We start from the raw sequence: 18,998 nt of genomic DNA on the forward strand, positions 1-18,998 counted from the left end.
TCCTCGCCTGCCAAGCACTCTGTACCTGGTGCAGGTCTTCGCGTAAGTCCTGACATCTACTTCCCCCCTGCATAGACATCTTTTTTTCATCAGGCTGTGATTTTTGGCCTAGGATGATCACTTAAAACCAGAGTACTTTGCTTCAGCCTAGGCCCAGGGCCTTATGTTTCCTGAGAGAGTAGAATCCATAGATGTGGTTTCTCCAACTGACTAACCTGAGGGACATCAGTAGCAAATGGTGTTACAGACTATTCCATGTGGACTTCTTCAGTTCTATATATGGATAAGTTCTGTGTTCCTTGTCAGAGTCTGATCCTTCCTGAACCCAGTTCTTTTGATTTATCAGAAGAAAGGTATAGCAGAGTCTCCCTGGCTCTTCTTCAGATTCATCAACTGAAATGGAAATGTCCTTTTTATGTTAACTAGAATGGAGGCCTAACAGCAGAAAAGAGACTTGAAAGGCACAGTTTATAGCAGGAGTCGGCAAAAGGGCCTCTGTGGGCTGGATCCGGCCTGCCAAGTGGGTTGATCCGGCCTGGGGAGGCGCTGCCATTTGCTCGCCCCGAGGCCACTTAGGTCCTGGGGGCGGAGGGAGCACGCGAAGCCTCCTTCTGCCCTGTGAGGAGCGCATGGCACTTTGAAGTGCTGCATGCTCCTGACGGTGGAGGGGCGAGGGTGGGAGGAGGCTTCACGTGCTTCTCCTGCCCCCAAGCCCTGATTGACCTTGGGGTGGGGGAGTGTGTGAAGCTACTTCCCGCCCTGCCAGGGGCATGGGTGCCTAGTGGGAAGGGGGGGCAAAGGGGCTTCTCCAGCCCCAGACCAATCATGGTCTGGGGATTTGGAAGCCCAGAGGCATCCTGGCCAAAAATTATTGCCCACTCCTGGTTTATAGAAATGTATTTGGGCTACCTGAGTAATTTATTAGTGATGGGAATGTTTCCAGGTAGCTTCTTCTGGGTTGATCAAATGCACAAATCCCTTTTACAGATTGGAAACAATTTTCCCCGTATCTTTTCTATGTTATTACTGAAAGGCTTTTGTAAGTGCAATGTTAAGAGGCTGAGGAAGGGAAAATATATTTATTGTAGGTAGCATAACTGTGTTGTCAACATCTTGTCTCTGGCATCTTGTCTCTAAGTCAGATTCTTTATACGCCAAATAATTTAATTCCCCAGAATCTCAAGATTTTTTTTTTTTACAGCTGATTTTTTTTTTTTAAGTTTGCAGTTTATCGGGGGGGAAAAAAAGTGTGGATGACAAAAAGATAAGCAGAATTTTCTTAGCTGTGAAAGTTACCTATCTATTTTTTATTTTGTTTCTTTAGGCCACCGAAGAGGTTTCAAAAAATCTGGTTGCCATGAAAGAAATATTATATGGCACAAATGAAAAAGAGCCCCAGACAGAAGCTGTGGCACAACTTGCTCAAGAACTGTACAATAGTGGTCTTCTTAGTACCCTAGTAGCAGACTTACAGCTCATTGATTTTGAGGTAAGAAAATAGTTGCAAAATTTCATGAACTACATGCTTGGTAAGTTGCATTTTGATCATGTGATTATCCTGTTTTAATGCAGTAAGAAGTTCACTTCCTATTTACACAATTGTATTTTTTCAGTGCTGCTAACTATAGGAATTGTATTAAGATTTAAATAGGAAACATTACTACACGAGTTTGGAAGGCTAGATCATGTAAAAATGAACAGTAGATAAATAGCTCAAATCTTTATCCCAAAACTCTATCAGAGGTATTTCTTAATATCTCATTTAATTGAATTGAATTGCTGTGTTCAGTGAAAAATAAAATCCTGGAAAGCATAAATACCATAATGTCCATAATCTCATTTAAATCCCTTTTGAGTTACTACTGCATGATAATACTGACTCTCATCACTATTCTCATTTGTCTGTTCATTAATAAATTTCCATTCTTCAAGTGATGTCCCCAGGGGTGCTCCACTGTTGGTGTCGGCACTGCAGATCAGAGACTTTTCCAGCAGTGTCCAATTGGACTGTGCATGTGTGAAAGCGGTGCATGCGATCACACCCCTGGAGTTCACATGCCCCTTGACCCCCCCCTTGGTCCTTCTTGACTCCCCCTTGGTCGCAGACAGAGCTCCATCGCTCTCTTCCTTCCTACAATTTTACTATAAACAGGAATTTGAGTAATTAGCTGGAAATCATTCCTTTCTCATGTTTATAGTCAGTAGTACTTAGTTAAAAAAATGAAGAATGGTTGTAAATAGTTAACCCGTAGCTGCTGAGGGGCGACGCACCTTCAGCCGGAATGTTGCAGCACTCAGGCATAAAGAAGAGAGAGAGAAGAGACAAGAAAGAGGAGAGAAGTGTGTGGCACAGATGGCAGGAGATTAATTAAATGCCAGCCTCCACTGGCATTAAAAAATACGAAACATGCCGAAACCCTATTTCCGCATCTGACGGCCACGAGTAATGCATTCGATACCTGGGGGAAACTCATGTGCCCCAGAAGTGTGCTCACTGTTGCAGCCTTACATCCAGAGCCCATAAAAAGCAGAAACATAGCCAGAACTCGCCACTATATAAAGCCCTTCACTCTTCTTTGACCCTTCAGCTGCGAATAGCTAACTAACCTGTTCTTTTAGCAAATCACAATTTTGACAATTATGCTAAGCTGACAGAATTGATGCGGCACCTTCCTGATGATAAAAGACCCATTTTAAGATCTGTAATCCAGGAAGGCTATGCCATAACCCGAACAGTGCTACAAATGGCACTTGACACTGCTGCAAGAGCAATCACGACATCTGTCGTCATGAAACGCACATCATGGTTACAAATAGCTAGGGTCCCCAAAGAGCTCCAGGACATTTGATAAGGACAAACTGTTTGCAGCTAAAATTGAAGTAAGGATTCAAGGACCAGCAGATTTGAGGTTTTGGTCAGGGGCCTGCAAGACTGCTCCAACTCACGTATGCTGTATTTCATCACTGTCTACGCCCCTTCTACAACCAGTAGGCAGCAATAACCACCGACCGTTGGGTTTTAGAAATTAGGTGTAAACACTCCATCTCCCTTCTCTCAATCCCACCAACTTCCCCGTCCTCCCCGACTCTCTTCAGAGACCCCTCTCATGAGACATTGCTATGCAAAGAGGTAGAACACCTCCTACATATAGGAGCCATAGAGAGGGTACCCGAACAATATCAGGGCAGGGGCTTTTACTCAAATGTCTTCCTCACGGAAAAAAGAATGGGAGGATGGAGACCCATCCTTGACCTCCATCACCTAAACAAATATCTCCACAAACAATTGTTCAGGATGGTCACTGGCGACAATAATCCCAGCGCTGGGCAAGGGAGACTTGTTCGCAGCCCTCGACCTTCAAAATACGTACTTTCACATAACAATTCACCCTGTGTCCAGGTGCTTTCTTCAGTTCACACTTGTTCAAGAACACTTCCAATACAGAGTTCTGCTGTTGGGTCTTTCATCAGCCCCCAGAGTCTTTTCCAAGACCCTGATAGTTGCAGTGGTGCATCTTCATCAAGATATTCCCATATCTCGACGATTACCTCATTTCTCTCTTCACAAAGACTCTCGTCACAAAGAATTTCTTAAAATCATTAGGGTTCATTATGAACATGTAAAAATCTACCCTTCTTCCAACCCAATCTCTAGAGTTCAGAGGAGCACATCTCGACTCCACTACAGCCTGTGCATGCTTCCCAAATCAACGCTTTGAAACAATAAAGATCCTGATTCTAGCCATGCAACTGAGCCACACAATCCCTATATTTACCTATCTACGGCTCATGGGGCACGTGGCAGCTGCAACGTATGTCAAAACGTAACAGAGAGGTAACTGTGTTAGTCTGATCTTGGTAAAACAAAAAAAAAGCAGTCATGTAGCACTTTAAAGTCTAACAAGATAGTTGATTAGGTGATGAGCTTTCGTCGCTCAGTCGCACTATAGATGATCTGAAGAAGTGGGTCTGCGCCACGAAAGCTCATCACCTAATAAACTATCTTGTTAGACTTTAAAGTGCTACATGACTGCTTTTTTTTTGTTTTTACAATGTATATCATCAGACATGCATGCCTACATTTCAGATGTCTCCAGCACTAGCTTGTCTCGATATACTCCTCATCCAAACATGCACAGGCACGTGTCGGTTCCCTCTACTGTCCTCTTGTTGCTACGATGGTGGACCAACCCAGGAAACCTTCTTGCAGGCATACTGTTTCATCAGTAGCAGCCATCTAATCATAGCACCACAGACATCTCCATCCTAGGATGGGGAGCCCATTTTCAACATCATGCCACACAAGGTAGATGGTCCACCAATGAGTCCAAGCTTCACATCCATCTTTGGTGCTCCGAGCAGTACACTATGCTTGCAAACAATTCCAACAATACATCCTCCGTTCCACAATCTGCATTCTTATAGACAACATCACAACAATGTATTATATCAACTATCAAGGGGGTGCACATTCCTTCTCCCTTTGTGCGGAAGCTGTCTGCCTTTGGAATTGGTGCATCCAGCACAATATTATCATCCCTGTGTCGTATCTACCTGGCATCAAGAATGTCCTTGCAGATTCGCTCAGCTGCAACTTTACAACAGAGCATGAGTGGGAAATACATACCATGGTCTCTCACCATTTTCCACTGCTGCTAATAGACCTCTTTGCCAAAAAGCACAATACCAAACTCCCTTACTACTGTTCGGGGGGGGGGCTGCATAGGGTCCAGATCTTTGGAGGATGCTCTCCTCGTTTTATGGGATATTAAGCTCCTTTATGCATTTCCTCCCATCCCACTCATCTCCAGAGTACTCCGTAAGATAGAATCAGACAGTGCCTTCTCATAGCCCCCGGCTGGCCAGGCAGATTTGGTTTCCCTATTTCTATCAGATGTCTCTTTGACTGAACCACCCAAATCTCTTCTCACAGAAAGGGGGAACCCTCCACTACCTGCAGAGGGAATCGTCAACTTTTTATACAAAGAAAATAATTTATTTTTCTAAAAAGAAAAGTCAAATAGAATTAGTACAGTGTAAAAAGGATTTTGAAAATAAAAACCAATGGAAATTATTTTCTCCCCACATAAATGTTTCTATCATATATTTAACAGAAATCAATGGAAATTCAGAGTGAAAGCAATTGAGATGGGCTCTAGCTGTTGAGAAATTACATGTGGATTCAGCTGACTTTCAAAATCTTTCAGCCCAGTTTTTAATCTTTCTGATTATCCAGAAAGCATTCTTCTGGTGATGGACAATGGTTGTGTACACATTGATTTTATTAGATCTGTAATGGCATGGAATTGTTCTGTATTAGAAGTAGCTGTACATTTCAGTGTGAGAGGACTGCTGATTGTTAGAAATACCTTCCTATTTTTGGACTCCCAACTGCTCTGTTACCTGAGAAGGACATGGCTTTTCTTTGCTGAGATAAAGATATTACCGCACCACCTTGTCCCTCTAATATTTTATTGGACCAACTTTTATTTGTGAGACAAGCTTTCCAGACCTTTCTTCAACTCATGTTAAGACTCATTTACAGCAGTGTTCTTTAATGCAAAATGTAGCATTAAAGATATCAACACACCTGTACTCCACCACCTGTACTAACTTTCCTTCAGTTAATGAATGCAATTCAACATCTTGGTTCCTGCCCCTTAGTGGTTTCCAAAAATAGTAATGGCTATGTCCAGAGCTGAAAACACATGATGTTTGCTTATGTTTATTTACTCCTTCCGGTGGTATAACAGAATCTGAAGTTGTTAGTACATGGATCAGGGCACATCAACTTGGGTTTTTTCCCCCCAATTGTTGCACTCTGTCTACAGTCTGTTTGGATATAAATACCACAGTAGTGGGCCCCAATGTAAACGAAATTATTTTAGGTCCTCATTTAAGAAATTTCCCTGATATCCTGATAAGGTCCTTTATTTGAAATTACAACCATATATCTATATTGCAATTAACAAAACTGTTCAGAGAATAACTTGTCAATCAGTTCCCTGTTAATTTGTATTAAAGTATCTGTTGCTGGGCATAGTTAAATCCTTTTAAAAGTTTTAAAAAGAAAGAGGAAAACCAAACCATACTTTCTCTTTCCATCAAGGAGGTACAGTCTGACACTGCTGGAACACTTTTACACTATCCTTAGGAATCGCAACTGTTAGCATGAGAATTTATTTGTATGTGTGTGTCCCTCAGCATCTCCTCAGGTCATGTGCTCGAGCCCCCTAATCATTTTGGTCGCTCTCTGCTAGACCCTCTCCAATGCATCCACATCCTTTCTATAGTGGGGGAGCCCAGAACTGGACACACTACTCCGGATGTGGCCTCACCAGAGCCGAATAAAGCGGAATAATCACTTCTCGAGATCTGCTGGCAATGCTCCTCCTAATGCAACCTAATATGCCATTAGCCTTTTTTGCTACAAGGGCACACTGACTCATATCCAGCTTCTCATCCACTGTAATCCCCAGGTCCTTTTCTGCAGAACTCTTATTTAGCCAGTCGGTCCCCAGCCTGTAACAATGCTTGGGATTTTTCCATCCCAAGAGCAGGACTCTACACTTGCCCCTGTTGAACCTCATCAATCTTTTGTCCCAGTCCTCTAACCTGTCTAAGTCACTCTGGACCCTATCCCTGCCCTCCAGCATATCTACCTCTCCCCTAGCTTAATGTCATCTGCAATTTGCTGAGGATGCAATCCATCCCCTCATCCAGGTAATTAATAAAGATGTTGAACAAAACTGCACTAGAACCGATCCTTGGGGCACTCCGCTAGAAACAGACTGCCAATCTGGCATCGAGTCATTAATCACTACCCGTTGGGCAAGACAGTCTAGCCAGCTTTCTATCTGTCTTACAGCTCATTTATCCTATCCATACTTTCTTAATTTGCTTGCAAGAATATTGTGGGAGACCATATCAGAAGCTTTGCTAAAGTCAAGGTATATAACATCCACTGACTTCCCCATATCCGCAGAGCTAGTTGCGTCATCATAGAAGCTAATCACATTGGTGAGGCATGACTTGCCCTTTGTGAATCCATGTTGACTATTCCTGATCACTTTCCCCTCTTCTAAGTGCTTCAAAATGGATTCCTTGAGGATCCCCTACATGATTTTTCCGGGGACTGAGGTAAGGCTGACTGGTCTGTAGTTCCCTGGATTGTCCTTCTTCCGTTTTTTAAAGATGGGCACTACATTTGCCTTTTTCCAATCATTTGGGATCTTTCCCGTTCTCCACAAGTTTTCAGAGATAATGACCAAAGGCTCTGCAGTAAAATTTGCCAGCTCCCTCAGTTGTATTAAATCTCTCCTGGACTGCCATGTCTCCTAGACTCCTTTGCCCTTCATGTTAGCATCCCAGAAAATCCTACCCATGAGTTCTCTGAGGAAGTCAGTCTGCTTTTCTAAAGTCCAAAGTGTGTATTTTGCTACTCTCTTTTCTTCCTTTTGTTAGGATCCTGAAATCTGCCATCTCATGATCACTGCTTCCCAGGTTGTCACCCACCTCTACTTCCCCTGTTAGTTCCTCCCTGTTTGTGAGCAGCAGATCAAGCTGCGCATGGCCCCTAATCACTTCCTTCAGCACTTGTACCAAGAAGTTATCCCCAACATTCTCCAAAAACTTCCTGGATTGTCTGTGTATTGCTGTATTGGTTTCCCAACAGATCTCAGGGTGATTGAAGTCCTTCATGAGAACCAGGGCCTGTGATCTGGAAGCTTCTCTCAGTTGTCTGAAGAAAGCCTTGACTACCTCATCTACCTGATCCTGTGGTCTATAGCAAACACCAACCACAACATCACTCCTGTTGCTTCTACCGCTAAACTTAACCCATAGACTGTCAACAAGCTTTTCTCCCTCTATATACTGGAGCTCTGAGCAATCCTACTTCTCTCTTACAGACAGTGCAACTCCTCCTCCTTTTCTCCCCCACCTGTTCTTCTTGAACATTTTCTACCCTTCCATGACAGTGCTCCAGTCATGCGAGTCATCCCACCAAGTCTCCGTTATTCCAATCAAATCATAGTTCTTTGACTGGGCCAGGGCCTTTAATTCTTCTTGTTTTTTTCCCAGGCTTCTTGCATTTGTGTATAAACACTTTAGATAACCAGTTGATCGCACTACCTTCTCCATTTGGATCCTTTGTTCAGATGGGGTCCTCCTTTGTTGCTCATTCCTCCTTCTGTTTCTTCCCAGTATCCGACATCCCCACTTACCTCGGGGCTTAGGTCACCATCCCCCAATGAACCTAGTTTAAAGCTCTCCTCACTAGGTTTGTAAGCCTGCCCGCGAAAATGCTCTTTCGTCTCTTGGTTAGGTGTATCCTATCTCTTTCTAGCAATCCTTGTGCCCAAAACAGAGTCCCATGGTCAAAGAATCCCTCTCTCCAACACCACCTGCACAAACATGCATTTACTTCCTCAGTTTGATGATCCCTACCTGGACTTTTTCCTTCAACAGGGAGGATGGATAAGAATACTGCTTGCACTTCAAATTCCTTCTTCCCAGCACTACATAATCTGCAGTGACCCACTCAGTCATTCTTGGCCATATCATTAGTTCCCACATGAAGAAGCAGGAAGGGGGTAATGATCTGAAGGTTTAATCAGTTTTGGAAGACTCTCGGTCACATCCTGAATTCGATCGAGCTCCTGGTAAGCAGCACACTTCTCGAGATTCCAGGCCTGGATGGCAGATGAATGACTCAGTCCCTCTTAGGAGGGAGTCCCCGACCACCGCCACCCGTCTTCTTTTGGGGGTGATGGTGGTCATGGAACCCCCATCCCTAGCACTATGCACCCCATGCCTTCTGGTAGATGGTGTCCCATTCTGATTTCTTCCCTGAGAGGTCCCTGCCAAAGCATTCTCTACCGTAGTGCCTGTTGAGAGAGCCTGAGAGTGGTTACTTACCTCTACATGAATGGGAGATATCTGAGTTGGCTGCCTTCTTCTCTTAGGGTACGTCTAAACTACATGGCTCCGTCGACAGAGCCATGTAGATTTGTAGTTTTGGCAAAGTCAAATGAAGCTGCGATTTAAATGATCGCGGCTTCATTTAAATTTACATGGCTGCCGTGCTGAGCCGACAAACAGCTGATCGGCTGTTTGTCCGCTCAGCGTGCTAGTCTGGACGCTCCCCTACCGGCATCAAAGCCCTTTGTCGGCAGCCCCGGTAAACCTCATCCCATGAGGAATAACTGGGCTGCCGACAAAGGGCTTTGATGTTGGCAGGGGAGCGTCCAGACTAGAGCGCTGAGCGGACAAACAGCTGATCAGCTGTTTGTTGGCTCAGCGCGGCAACCATGTAAATTTAAATGAAGCCGCGATCATTTAAATCGCGGCTTCATTTGACTTTGCCTATGTGTCTAATCTACATGCCTCTGACGACAGAGGCATGTAGTCTAGACACAACCTTAGAGGTTACATGCTGCCAGTTTTCTTCCTTGTTCTGTACTGCCCTCACTGGCTCTTAGCCTGCTGTGCCTGTAGGATTAAATGCTGCCTTCTATCAAGGAAGTCTTCATCCTTTCTGATGGAACATAAGGTTGATACTTGGGCCTCAAGTCCTCTAATTTTTTCTTCTGAAATGGCAAGAAGTGCAGATGAAATCCTTTCTATATTTTGGGAGGAAGACAAACATGGAAAATGCTGTGCTGGTAACAACAGCAGACCTCTCGTTATCTATACCTGCCTTCCTTCTGAGAGATTCCTTAGATGTTTTTAAATGCCTCCTTGAAGGGCAGAAGAGAAAAAAAAATACAAGAAAAGACCACCAACCACTATGGGGCTTCCCCCAGGGCAAACCCCCAGACAAACTGACCTGTTGGCTGCTGCCCTGTTCGCTGCTCTTTGCATTCACTCTGGCTGCCTTTTTATAAGACTGAGGCTAGGCCTGACTCAAAGCCTTGCCCCTATTGCAGTCAACCTCTGAAGGCCCACCTGGAACAAAGCACTCCCAATTCACACTTTTCAAACTTTCCAACTGCTGCTCTTTTCAGACCTCCAAACACACAGTCAAAGAGATGCTCACAGACAAACACTTTGATACTCACCCCACCAGCTCACAACACAGGCCCCCAAAAGCCACACTTACCCTAGCTCCTCTCGGATTTCACCCAGGCAAACTCCCCTGTTGGCTGCTGGAAGTAATAGATGCTTCTAAGAATAACTAGATTTAGAATTACTGTGCACCACCACCACCTCAGTTATAGGAAGAAAGAGGAAGAGCTGTTGCTGGCAAAAAAAATAAGGAGAATAATGATATTCTGGGAGAAAAAATGTCAGTGTTAATGAATGAGACTTGATTGCTGTATTGTTCAAAACACTGCTTTACTCATTAACAGAACAAAGGGTTCTGATATTTCTTTGGACTGGTTTTCAATAGAATTATAATTCAGAAAACGAGCATTTACAAAACAAACTAACACTTATTTCCTGACAATAGTGCAGGGGTGGCCAATCCATTCTGGGCAAAGAGCCAAGATAGCAGTGGATCCAGCACGAAGAGCTGGGGCAAAGTTGTCAAGCCAAAACAAAAAAAAAGGCTCTGCTCCTTTAAGAAAATGCATTTTGAGGCTTTTTGGCCACTGCAGGCTCCTGCTGCCATTTTTATTTCAGCATCTTTCATGGTCGCGCCAGACGGCTCCCCTGCCCAGGTCAGCACAGGGAGCCGGGAGGAGAGGGCCATTTTTGGGGGTTTGAGGGCGGATTTTGAGCCACCGGAGGGGGGGGGGGGCTTCACAAGCTGCACTGGGGGTAGGGGCAGAGAAGAGCTGCATGCGGCTTGCGAGTCTCAGGCTGGCCACCCCTGCAGTAGTGCAACAAACTCTCTATGCTAATTAACAAATGCATTATTTTTTTTAAAGACTATGATCTTCCTAGCTTTTTCTGAATTATTAATTTTCTACTCATGCACCATCCATTGCCGCAGCACCAGGAATCCAATATTATAATTAAAACAAATCTAAAATAACAAGCTGTCATTCTGTCATATTTGTTAGAAGTATTCATCAAGTATAAAGTATATTTCTTTACCTTAAAGCACGATACACACTGATTAGGATGTTGTCAGAATAAGTTCATTCTGCAAACAAGGATCATCAATAATAATGGCATGCTTCTAGTCATAGATTATAAAATTCAAGTAACCATGAATAAGAATTATTTAACTGCGAGCTCTGGACCTATAGCTAGATCCTGTTCTACCTAAGGTGAAAACCAGCTTCTTGAGTTGCATATAGAAACAAATAATTTCCAAGCCCTCTTCAAGGGCCAACACTAGGGACCCTGGAGGGGATGGACCGAAGACAGTGACCAAGCCATTTGTCTCGTGCCATCCCTCTCCAGCCTTCCACAAACCTTGGGCAGGGACCCCACTCCTACCCCCTGGCTAATAGCACTCCATGGACCCAACCTCCATGACTTGATCTCACTTCCCTTTAAACTCTGTTCTAGTTCTAGCCTTCACAGCCTTCTGCAGCAAGGAGTTCCACAGGTTGACACTTTGCTTTGTGAAGAACAACTTTCTTTTACTAGTTTGAAGCCTGCTACCCATTCCTTTCCTTTGGTGTCCTCTAGTCCTTCTTTATGGGAACTAATGAAGAACTTTTCTGTATGCACCCTCTCCACCCAACTCCTGCTTTTAGAGACCTCTATCCTGTCCCCCCTCAGTCTCCTCTTTTCTAAGCTGAAAAGTCCCAGTCTCTTTAGCCTCTCTTCATATGGGACCTGTTCCCAACCCCTGATCATTTTAGTTGCCCTCCCCTCTCCCACCTCCTTTTCCCAGTCTCCCCCAGTTTTGTTCAATAAAGACAGATTCCATTTTTGAACACAATTGTCCTTTATTTTGTACATCAAGAAGAGGGGCTAGGGAAGGGTAAGCGGAAGGAGGCGAGGGAGAAATGGGGTACACGCCCCCGATGGGGAGGACTGGGCTGGCTCTGTGGGCTTTTGGGGTGGAAGCTCTCCTGCAGCCCCCCAATTGCCCCCTCTCCCCAGGTGGCAGCCTGCGGCTAGTGCAGCCGGGCTGATGGCCGAGTGCTGTGATGTGCCCAGTGTGGGTAGTCCGGGCAATCCAAGCCAGGACTGCTTTGCAAGCGGGGCACCCCTGAGAACTGTCTGTCCGGGGTGGGGGTCGGGACCCTTTAAGTACAGCCCTTGGCTAGCCTGAGACAGCATCTCCACGCTCTAAGTCCTCCTCTGATGCCCTGCCGGCACTGCTTCCGGCCATCCTTAAGCCTGGTTCAGGGTCCACTTAATGTGGACATGCTAGTTCGAATTAGCAAAACGCTAATTCGAACTAGTTTTTTAGTCTGGATCCATTAGTTCGAATTAGCTTAGTTCGAATTAGTTCGGAATTAACGTTGTAGTGTAGACATACCCTGACAGTGGCAAGTACCAGATGCCCTAGAGGGAGGGGACACAACAAGTAATCCTCATGTGATCCCTCCCCTGTCACCCACCTCTAGAGAAACAGTCTAGGGACATCATTCCTACCCATCATCGCTAATAGCCATTGTTGAACCTAACCTCCATGAATCTATCTAGCTCTTTTTTGAGCCCTGTTAAAGTCCTAGACTTCACCACATCCTCTGGCAAGGAGTTCTGTAGATTGACTATGCACTGTGTGAAGAAAACTTCCTTCTATTTCTTTTAAACCCTACTGTCTATTAATTTCATTTGGTGACCCCATGTTGTTATATTGTGGGAATATGTAAGTAACTTTTTCTTATTCACTTTTTCCACACCAGTCATGATTTTATAGACCTCTATCATATCTCCCTCCCCCCCCAGTCTCCTCTTTTCTAAGCTGAAAAGTCCACATCTTTTGAATTTTCTCTTCATATGGGACCCGTTCCAAATCCCTAATCATTTTTGTTGCCCTTTTCTGAATCTTTTCTAATGCCAATATATCTTTTTTGAGATGAAGCGACCACATCTGTACGCAGTACAGATGTGGGCATTACCATGGTTTTATATAGAGGCATTAAAATATTTTCTGTCTTATTCTCTATCCTTTTTAAAATTATTCCTAACATTCTATTTGCTTTTTTGACTGCCACTGCACACTGGGTGGATGTTTCCAGAGAACTGTCCACAATGACTCCAAGATCTCTCTCTTGGATAGTTGTAGCTAAATTAGTCATCATTATATTGTACATATAGTTGGGATTATTTTTTCCAATGTGCATTGCTTTGCATTTATCAACATTACATTTCATTTGCCATTTTGTTGCCCAATCACTTAGTTTGGTGACATCTTTTTGAAGCTCTTCACAGTCTGCTTCGGTCTTAACTATCTTGAGCAGTTTGGTATCATCTTGAAATTTTGCCACCACATTGTTTACCCTTCCTCTAGATCATTTATAAATGTGATGTGAATGTGTAACTGGTGGGCTGGAGCAGCAGCCTGCCTGTTGTGGGCAAGGAGCTGATTTCAGCCCTGTGGGCCCGCCGCAAGTTGGGGGCTGCTCCACCCTGGACGAAGCAGCCCCAGCCTGAAGTGGGCCCTGTCTGGTGTGCCACAGGTGGAGGGGCCACTCCAGCCTGGCCTCAGCAAGTGAGGGGACCAATCTAGCCCAGTCAGGCCCCCCGCTCATCACCATTTAATTGGTTAACCAGTTAAATATAACATTTAACCTGCTAACTGATTAACCGGGGTTTTACAACCCTAATGAGGAATATACCTTTATGCAATACTTACCTTTGACTTTATTGAATTATAATTGTTTTTCCATCATAAAACAAAAATACATAATTAAAAGAATAAATCCCCATTCACCTGGGGATCCCAGGGTTGTGGGTTCATGCCCCGCCCACCTGGGGAGCGTCACCACAGCCAGCACCAGTGCCTCATCAAGAAGGTCAGATAAGGGGCACCCTGATGGTAGGGTGGGTTAGTGCATTGGCCTGGGAACCCCAGGGTTGTGGGTTCAAGCCCCGCCCACCCAGGAGCATGTTCTTGGTATTGCAAAGCAAGATGTGTTTTAGTCTTCCCTAGTGGAAGCACATTCACCTCTTGTTTTCAGTGTGCAGATGTGTAAGAGTAGAACAGGGGTGGTCAGTAATTTTTGATGGATGCCACTCCCAAGATTTTGGTTAAGTGGTCCAGTGTCCCACTTTTCTATGGAGGGAGTGCAGGATATGGGAGGTAGTTATGACCATGCAAGTTGTGTGTGTATGTTCAGAGAGTTTGGGTTGAGACCTCCAAGGTTGCTTACCTAGACGGATCCCAACCAGCAACTCTCAGGCAGGTTCTCTGCTTGCTTCAGCCCCAGGCTACTTAAAGCATGTGGCTGCTTCATGTGCATTTTTGCTCTTGGGTGGTGGGGGGAACATCTGAACTGCCCAGTGGGAGCTGACAGATTGTGCTGGATGAGAGTAGTATACAGTGCTCACCCACGGAGTGCACAGTGCAGAGAGGCACATGGAGCAGCCAGACTGGGGCTTGGGGCTGCTTCCCTGCCTGCTCTTGGGTCCTGGCAAGAGTGAGTCATGGGCCAGAAGCAGAGACTTGGTGTGCTGAATCTGGCCCAGAGGCCATATCTTGCCCTCCCCAGAATAGAACATGGAAGAATGCCAGCTTACTCAGGACTGTGATGTTGCACTAAATATTATGTGTTTAACTGCTTACGTTTTTTACAGGGCAAAAAAGATGTCGCTCAGATTTTCAACAACATTCTCAGACGGCAAATTGGTACAAGAACTCCCACAGTGGAATACATCTGCACTCAACAAAATATATTGTTCATGCTATTAAAAGGGTATGTACAGTTTTTAGCACTGGTCCCACTCCCAGGAAGCCCCCAGACGCTTCGTCCTGCTGTCTCTATCAGAGGCAGCAGCGTATTATGGCAGGTGGAGATGGTTCACAAAGGGTGTGTCTAAACTATACCCCTCTGCCGACAGAAGGATGTAGATTAGGCACATCGCTATTGCAAATGAAGCGGGGATTTAAATATCCCACGATTCATTTGAATTAAAATGGCTGCCGCGTTTTGCCGATGCGACACTTTGCTGGCAAAAAGCAGCAGTCTAGACGGGGATCGGTCAGTTGGTTGCACGAGTCATAAGGGATCAGTCGGAAAAGGCTTTCCTTGTAGACTGATCCCCGTCTAGACTGCCGCTTTTGCCGGCAAAGTGCCACGTCTGAAAAAAGTGGCCATTTTTATTCAAATGAAGCACGGGATATTTAAATCCCCGCTTCATTTGCAATAGCGATGTGCTTAATCTACATCCCTCTGATGGCAGAGGGGTGTAGTTTAGACACACCCAAAGAGAGCCAGTTTAAAAATTGGCTCCCTACATAGACCGCCTGCTGCCCTGTGCTGCTGTGGTTGGGGGCGGGGGAGGAATAGCTCCTCAGAACCAGTCTACCCCATACAATAGAGAATAGAAGCCCCTAGACCTGTTTGAGAGACAGGCCTATTCGTAGGCCACGCTCCAGTTGAGAATTGCTAAGCATACAGTGCTATTAGCCAAATATACATACAGTTTGTTCTCACAAATGTCCTCATTTATTGAACAACTACTGGACACAAAAAAGGAACAGTACAAATCCAGTTTATTAGAAGGTTCTCTAATTGCCCACACAGCCCTGCAGGCGGCGCTTGATTTGGTTGACACCATGGCCCAATCCATCTCTAGCTCCAGATATCTGGGTTTCCCAGGGAGGTTTAAACCATGGTGGAAGACCTGCCTTTCAAAGGAACTAAGTTGTTCTTCAAATCCACTGATGCAGTTCTCCATACCCTTAAGGGTTCCAGATCCACCCTGAAAACTCTGGGAATACATATACGTGCTACAAAGACAAAACAGGGCAAAGTCTTTAACCAGTGCTGCAAGCCTACTCCCTACGTGCAACCCTCCAGACACTGATGATAGGAGGAAGCAATGGCAAGACAAATGCAGACAAAGGCCTGACCATTCATCTAATTCACAGCCTTCACCTCTGGGCAGGCCTTTTGAAGGGTTGGTCGAGGGACAGATAGCATCACAAACTCCAGTCCAGGATTCTAGCCTTTCTATCCCATTTGGGAACTGCCTAGCACCCTTTTACACAGCATGGCGCATGACATCACCACAGACCGATGGTTGTTAGAAATCTTCAAGTTGGTTATTCTATCCAGTTTTCTTCTACCACCCCTTTTACCCATCCCTCTTCAGGGACCCATCTCACAAGGAGCATATTTTAACCTCCATGGGCACTCATTAATGGATTTAAAAGTAGCCATTCTTCTACAAAAGAATTTCAAAAATCAACTACAGAGAGAAAATCTGGAACTGGCCTTCATATGCAAATTTTACACAGTCTCTCATGACCTAAACAAAGACATGAACTGGATGAGCCATTATATTCAACACCCAAATGATATCAAAAGCTAAGTATGGGACACTTCCAGCCAACTCAATTAGCCTCATTGTCACAGGCATCACAATAGACAGGGTTTTTTCCTCTCCCTTTCCCTTTTTCTGCTTATAAATTAGGAGGTGCCTCCTTTTTTCGCTGCTACTCATCTGAGGAAGTGGGTTTTGCCTACAAAAGCTCATGATATAGATATATTTGTTAGTCTGTAAGGGTATGTCTACACTGCCACCCTAGTTCAAACTAGGGTGGCCAATGTAGGCATTTGAACTTGCAAATGAAACCCAGGATTTAAATATCCCGGGCTTCATTTGCATGTTCCCGGGCGGGCGCCAATTTTAAATGCCCGTAGTTTGAACTACCTGCCTGCAGCTACACGCGGCACGGACTAGATAGTTCAAATTAAAGCTTCTAATTTGAACTCCATTAACCCTCTGCCCGGGAACATGCAAATGAAGCCCGGGATATTTAAATCCCGGGCTTCATTTGCAAGTTCGAATGCCTTCATTAGCCACCCTAGTTCGAACTAGGATGGCAGTGTAGACATACCCTAAGGTGCAACAGGACTACTTTTTAAAAAAAAGTTAGACTAACATGGTACCCCTCTGAGACTTTTATAGTATAATATAAAAATAATAACATATAATTATACTAAAATCTTGTATATGCTTTCTGAAATAGCTTTACCAAAGGTATGCATAGAAACTGAAGCACAGAGAGATGAAATAGCTTGCCCAAACTATCAGACTGTTAACTGGCAAAGTCTTCTCCTAACTGCAAGTCCAGGATTGTGTTCATTGGACCACACTACTGCTTTTTAAGACATCATAACCTACAACAGCAACTATGAAACACTTTTGTGTGTGCATGACTAAAATGTTTGAAAGGTGTTTGTTTATAATTTATAGAAGTACTTATTGATCTGTCTTTACTGCAGCTGGTATAGCCAAATTTAATCATTTTAAGATATTATGGTGAATGTGAACCAACCACTAGCAGAAGGATCTAGGCTTTTGAAAAGTATGAAAGGTATGATTTACCAGAATCCTGCAGATTTAAATATGTGAATATACAGGAGGCCCTGAGATTTCAGATTACTTTCAAATTTTGATGGAGTGTATGTGCTTGCAGTACAAATGCTTATTCTTTTGAGCATATAGAATGATCTTTCTGTTCATTTATGAAGTTCACTTAAGAAGTCAGACTCAGTATTCCATATAAAATTAACAAGTCGACAGGCTGTTCCAAAATAATAAAATTCTGCTGCCCAGGACACATACTACACATTTTTAAAAGCCCGCTCTGAATCAAGTTTCACCTAAGATGACAGCATTGATTTTTTTTTTTTTTTTTTAAGTCTGAACATAAAGTTCTTGCATTTCTTACTCCTCTTGTTGTTACCTACAGTCCACAACACAGACCTCTCCAATGCATTATACACAATCTATAACCCATTTTATACAAGTAATTTATACAAGCAGCAGGTTGATCACCTGGTTTTGGTAGTATTTTGTAGAACATCTGAAAGTAGAATTTAATGTTTACAGATAAACATTTCACTAATTAATAGGCGTTTAAGTTAACTTGATAACATAATGTGGTATATTGTTAATTATATATAAAGTACAGTACTACATTTTAAAGATATTTATATAAGTTTCTCATTTTGCAGGTACGAATCTCCAGAAATTGCTCTAAATTGTGGAATAATGTTAAGAGAATGTATCAGACATGAGCCACTCGCTAAAATAATCTTGTTGTCAGAACAGTTCTATGATTTCTTCAGATATGTGGAAATGTCAACGTTTGACATAGCTTCAGATGCGTTCGCCACATTCAAGGTTAACTTTCATACCATATCTAAATAGTTACAATAGCATACATTGTAACATTGTATCCAGCATCTTAAATCTATACCTCCAGATGTCAAGTGTTGGTCACATATGGAGTCAGCATACCAAGATAAAGAACAAAGTTTGTGACACAATTTGTGAAGTGGCTGGATCAACTGAACATTTCTTCCATCCTGTTCCTAAGCATATGGCAATAAAATGTTGTTTCAGATATATTGTGCTATGTTCAGGCTAACATTTATTCCAGAACTAAAATTTAATACTTTTACTAAAATTTAAAGAATTCTGGGCAGGAACTGTGTGCTTATTTGTATGAGGCCTTGCATGATGGGTTCTGATTCATAATTAGGACCTCTCTATATTAACACTGTACAAATAAGGAATAGGAGCCTTTGTTGCTGTAGAGCTCCTATGGTGATATGGTGGCAGATGTTTCATTCCTGTTGCAAAACCCTATGCCTGGGTTTTCGGGTGCCCCAGTGATCCAAGCAGCTCTAAAATAGAGCTCCGAGTTTCCCCCAAACATAACCAAGATCTATGCTACATTCCACTTTTTTAAATTTCTGTAGTACATCAAAATCCTTCGTTGGATTCATTAGACAAACTCTTCAAAGACATCCAGAGTGAATACTTATTATTTGAATAAATTTTTTTTAATGTGAAAATGTTGCTTAAACCTAACACACTTTTTCAGGATTTACTTACAAGACACAAGTTGCTGAGTGCAGAATTTTTGGAACAGCATTATGATCGGGTGAGTAAATATTTAATTC

At 43.6% G+C, this 18,998-nt stretch overlaps 1 protein-coding gene across 4 annotated transcripts in view; it reads left to right on the forward strand.

The window, feature by feature from the left end:
* CAB39 (calcium binding protein 39) overlaps positions 1-18,998 on the forward strand; it is a 91,159-nt gene that overhangs the window by 60,322 nt on the left and 11,839 nt on the right. For all 4 annotated transcript variants that reach the window (XM_075937496.2, XM_075937497.2, XM_006114244.3 and 1 more), the window contains 4 exons: positions 1,325-1,489; positions 14,653-14,771; positions 18,045-18,213; positions 18,920-18,979. In XM_075937496.2, coding sequence (XP_075793611.1) covers positions 1,325-1,489; positions 14,653-14,771; positions 18,045-18,213; positions 18,920-18,979 — 513 coding nt within the window. The remainder of the gene's footprint in view (positions 1-1,324; positions 1,490-14,652; positions 14,772-18,044; positions 18,214-18,919; positions 18,980-18,998) is intronic.

Source organism: Pelodiscus sinensis, chromosome 10 (assembly GCF_052426305.1).
Source record: "Pelodiscus sinensis isolate ZL-2025 chromosome 10, ASM5242630v1, whole genome shotgun sequence".
Lineage (NCBI taxonomy): Eukaryota > Metazoa > Chordata > Testudines > Trionychidae > Pelodiscus > Pelodiscus sinensis.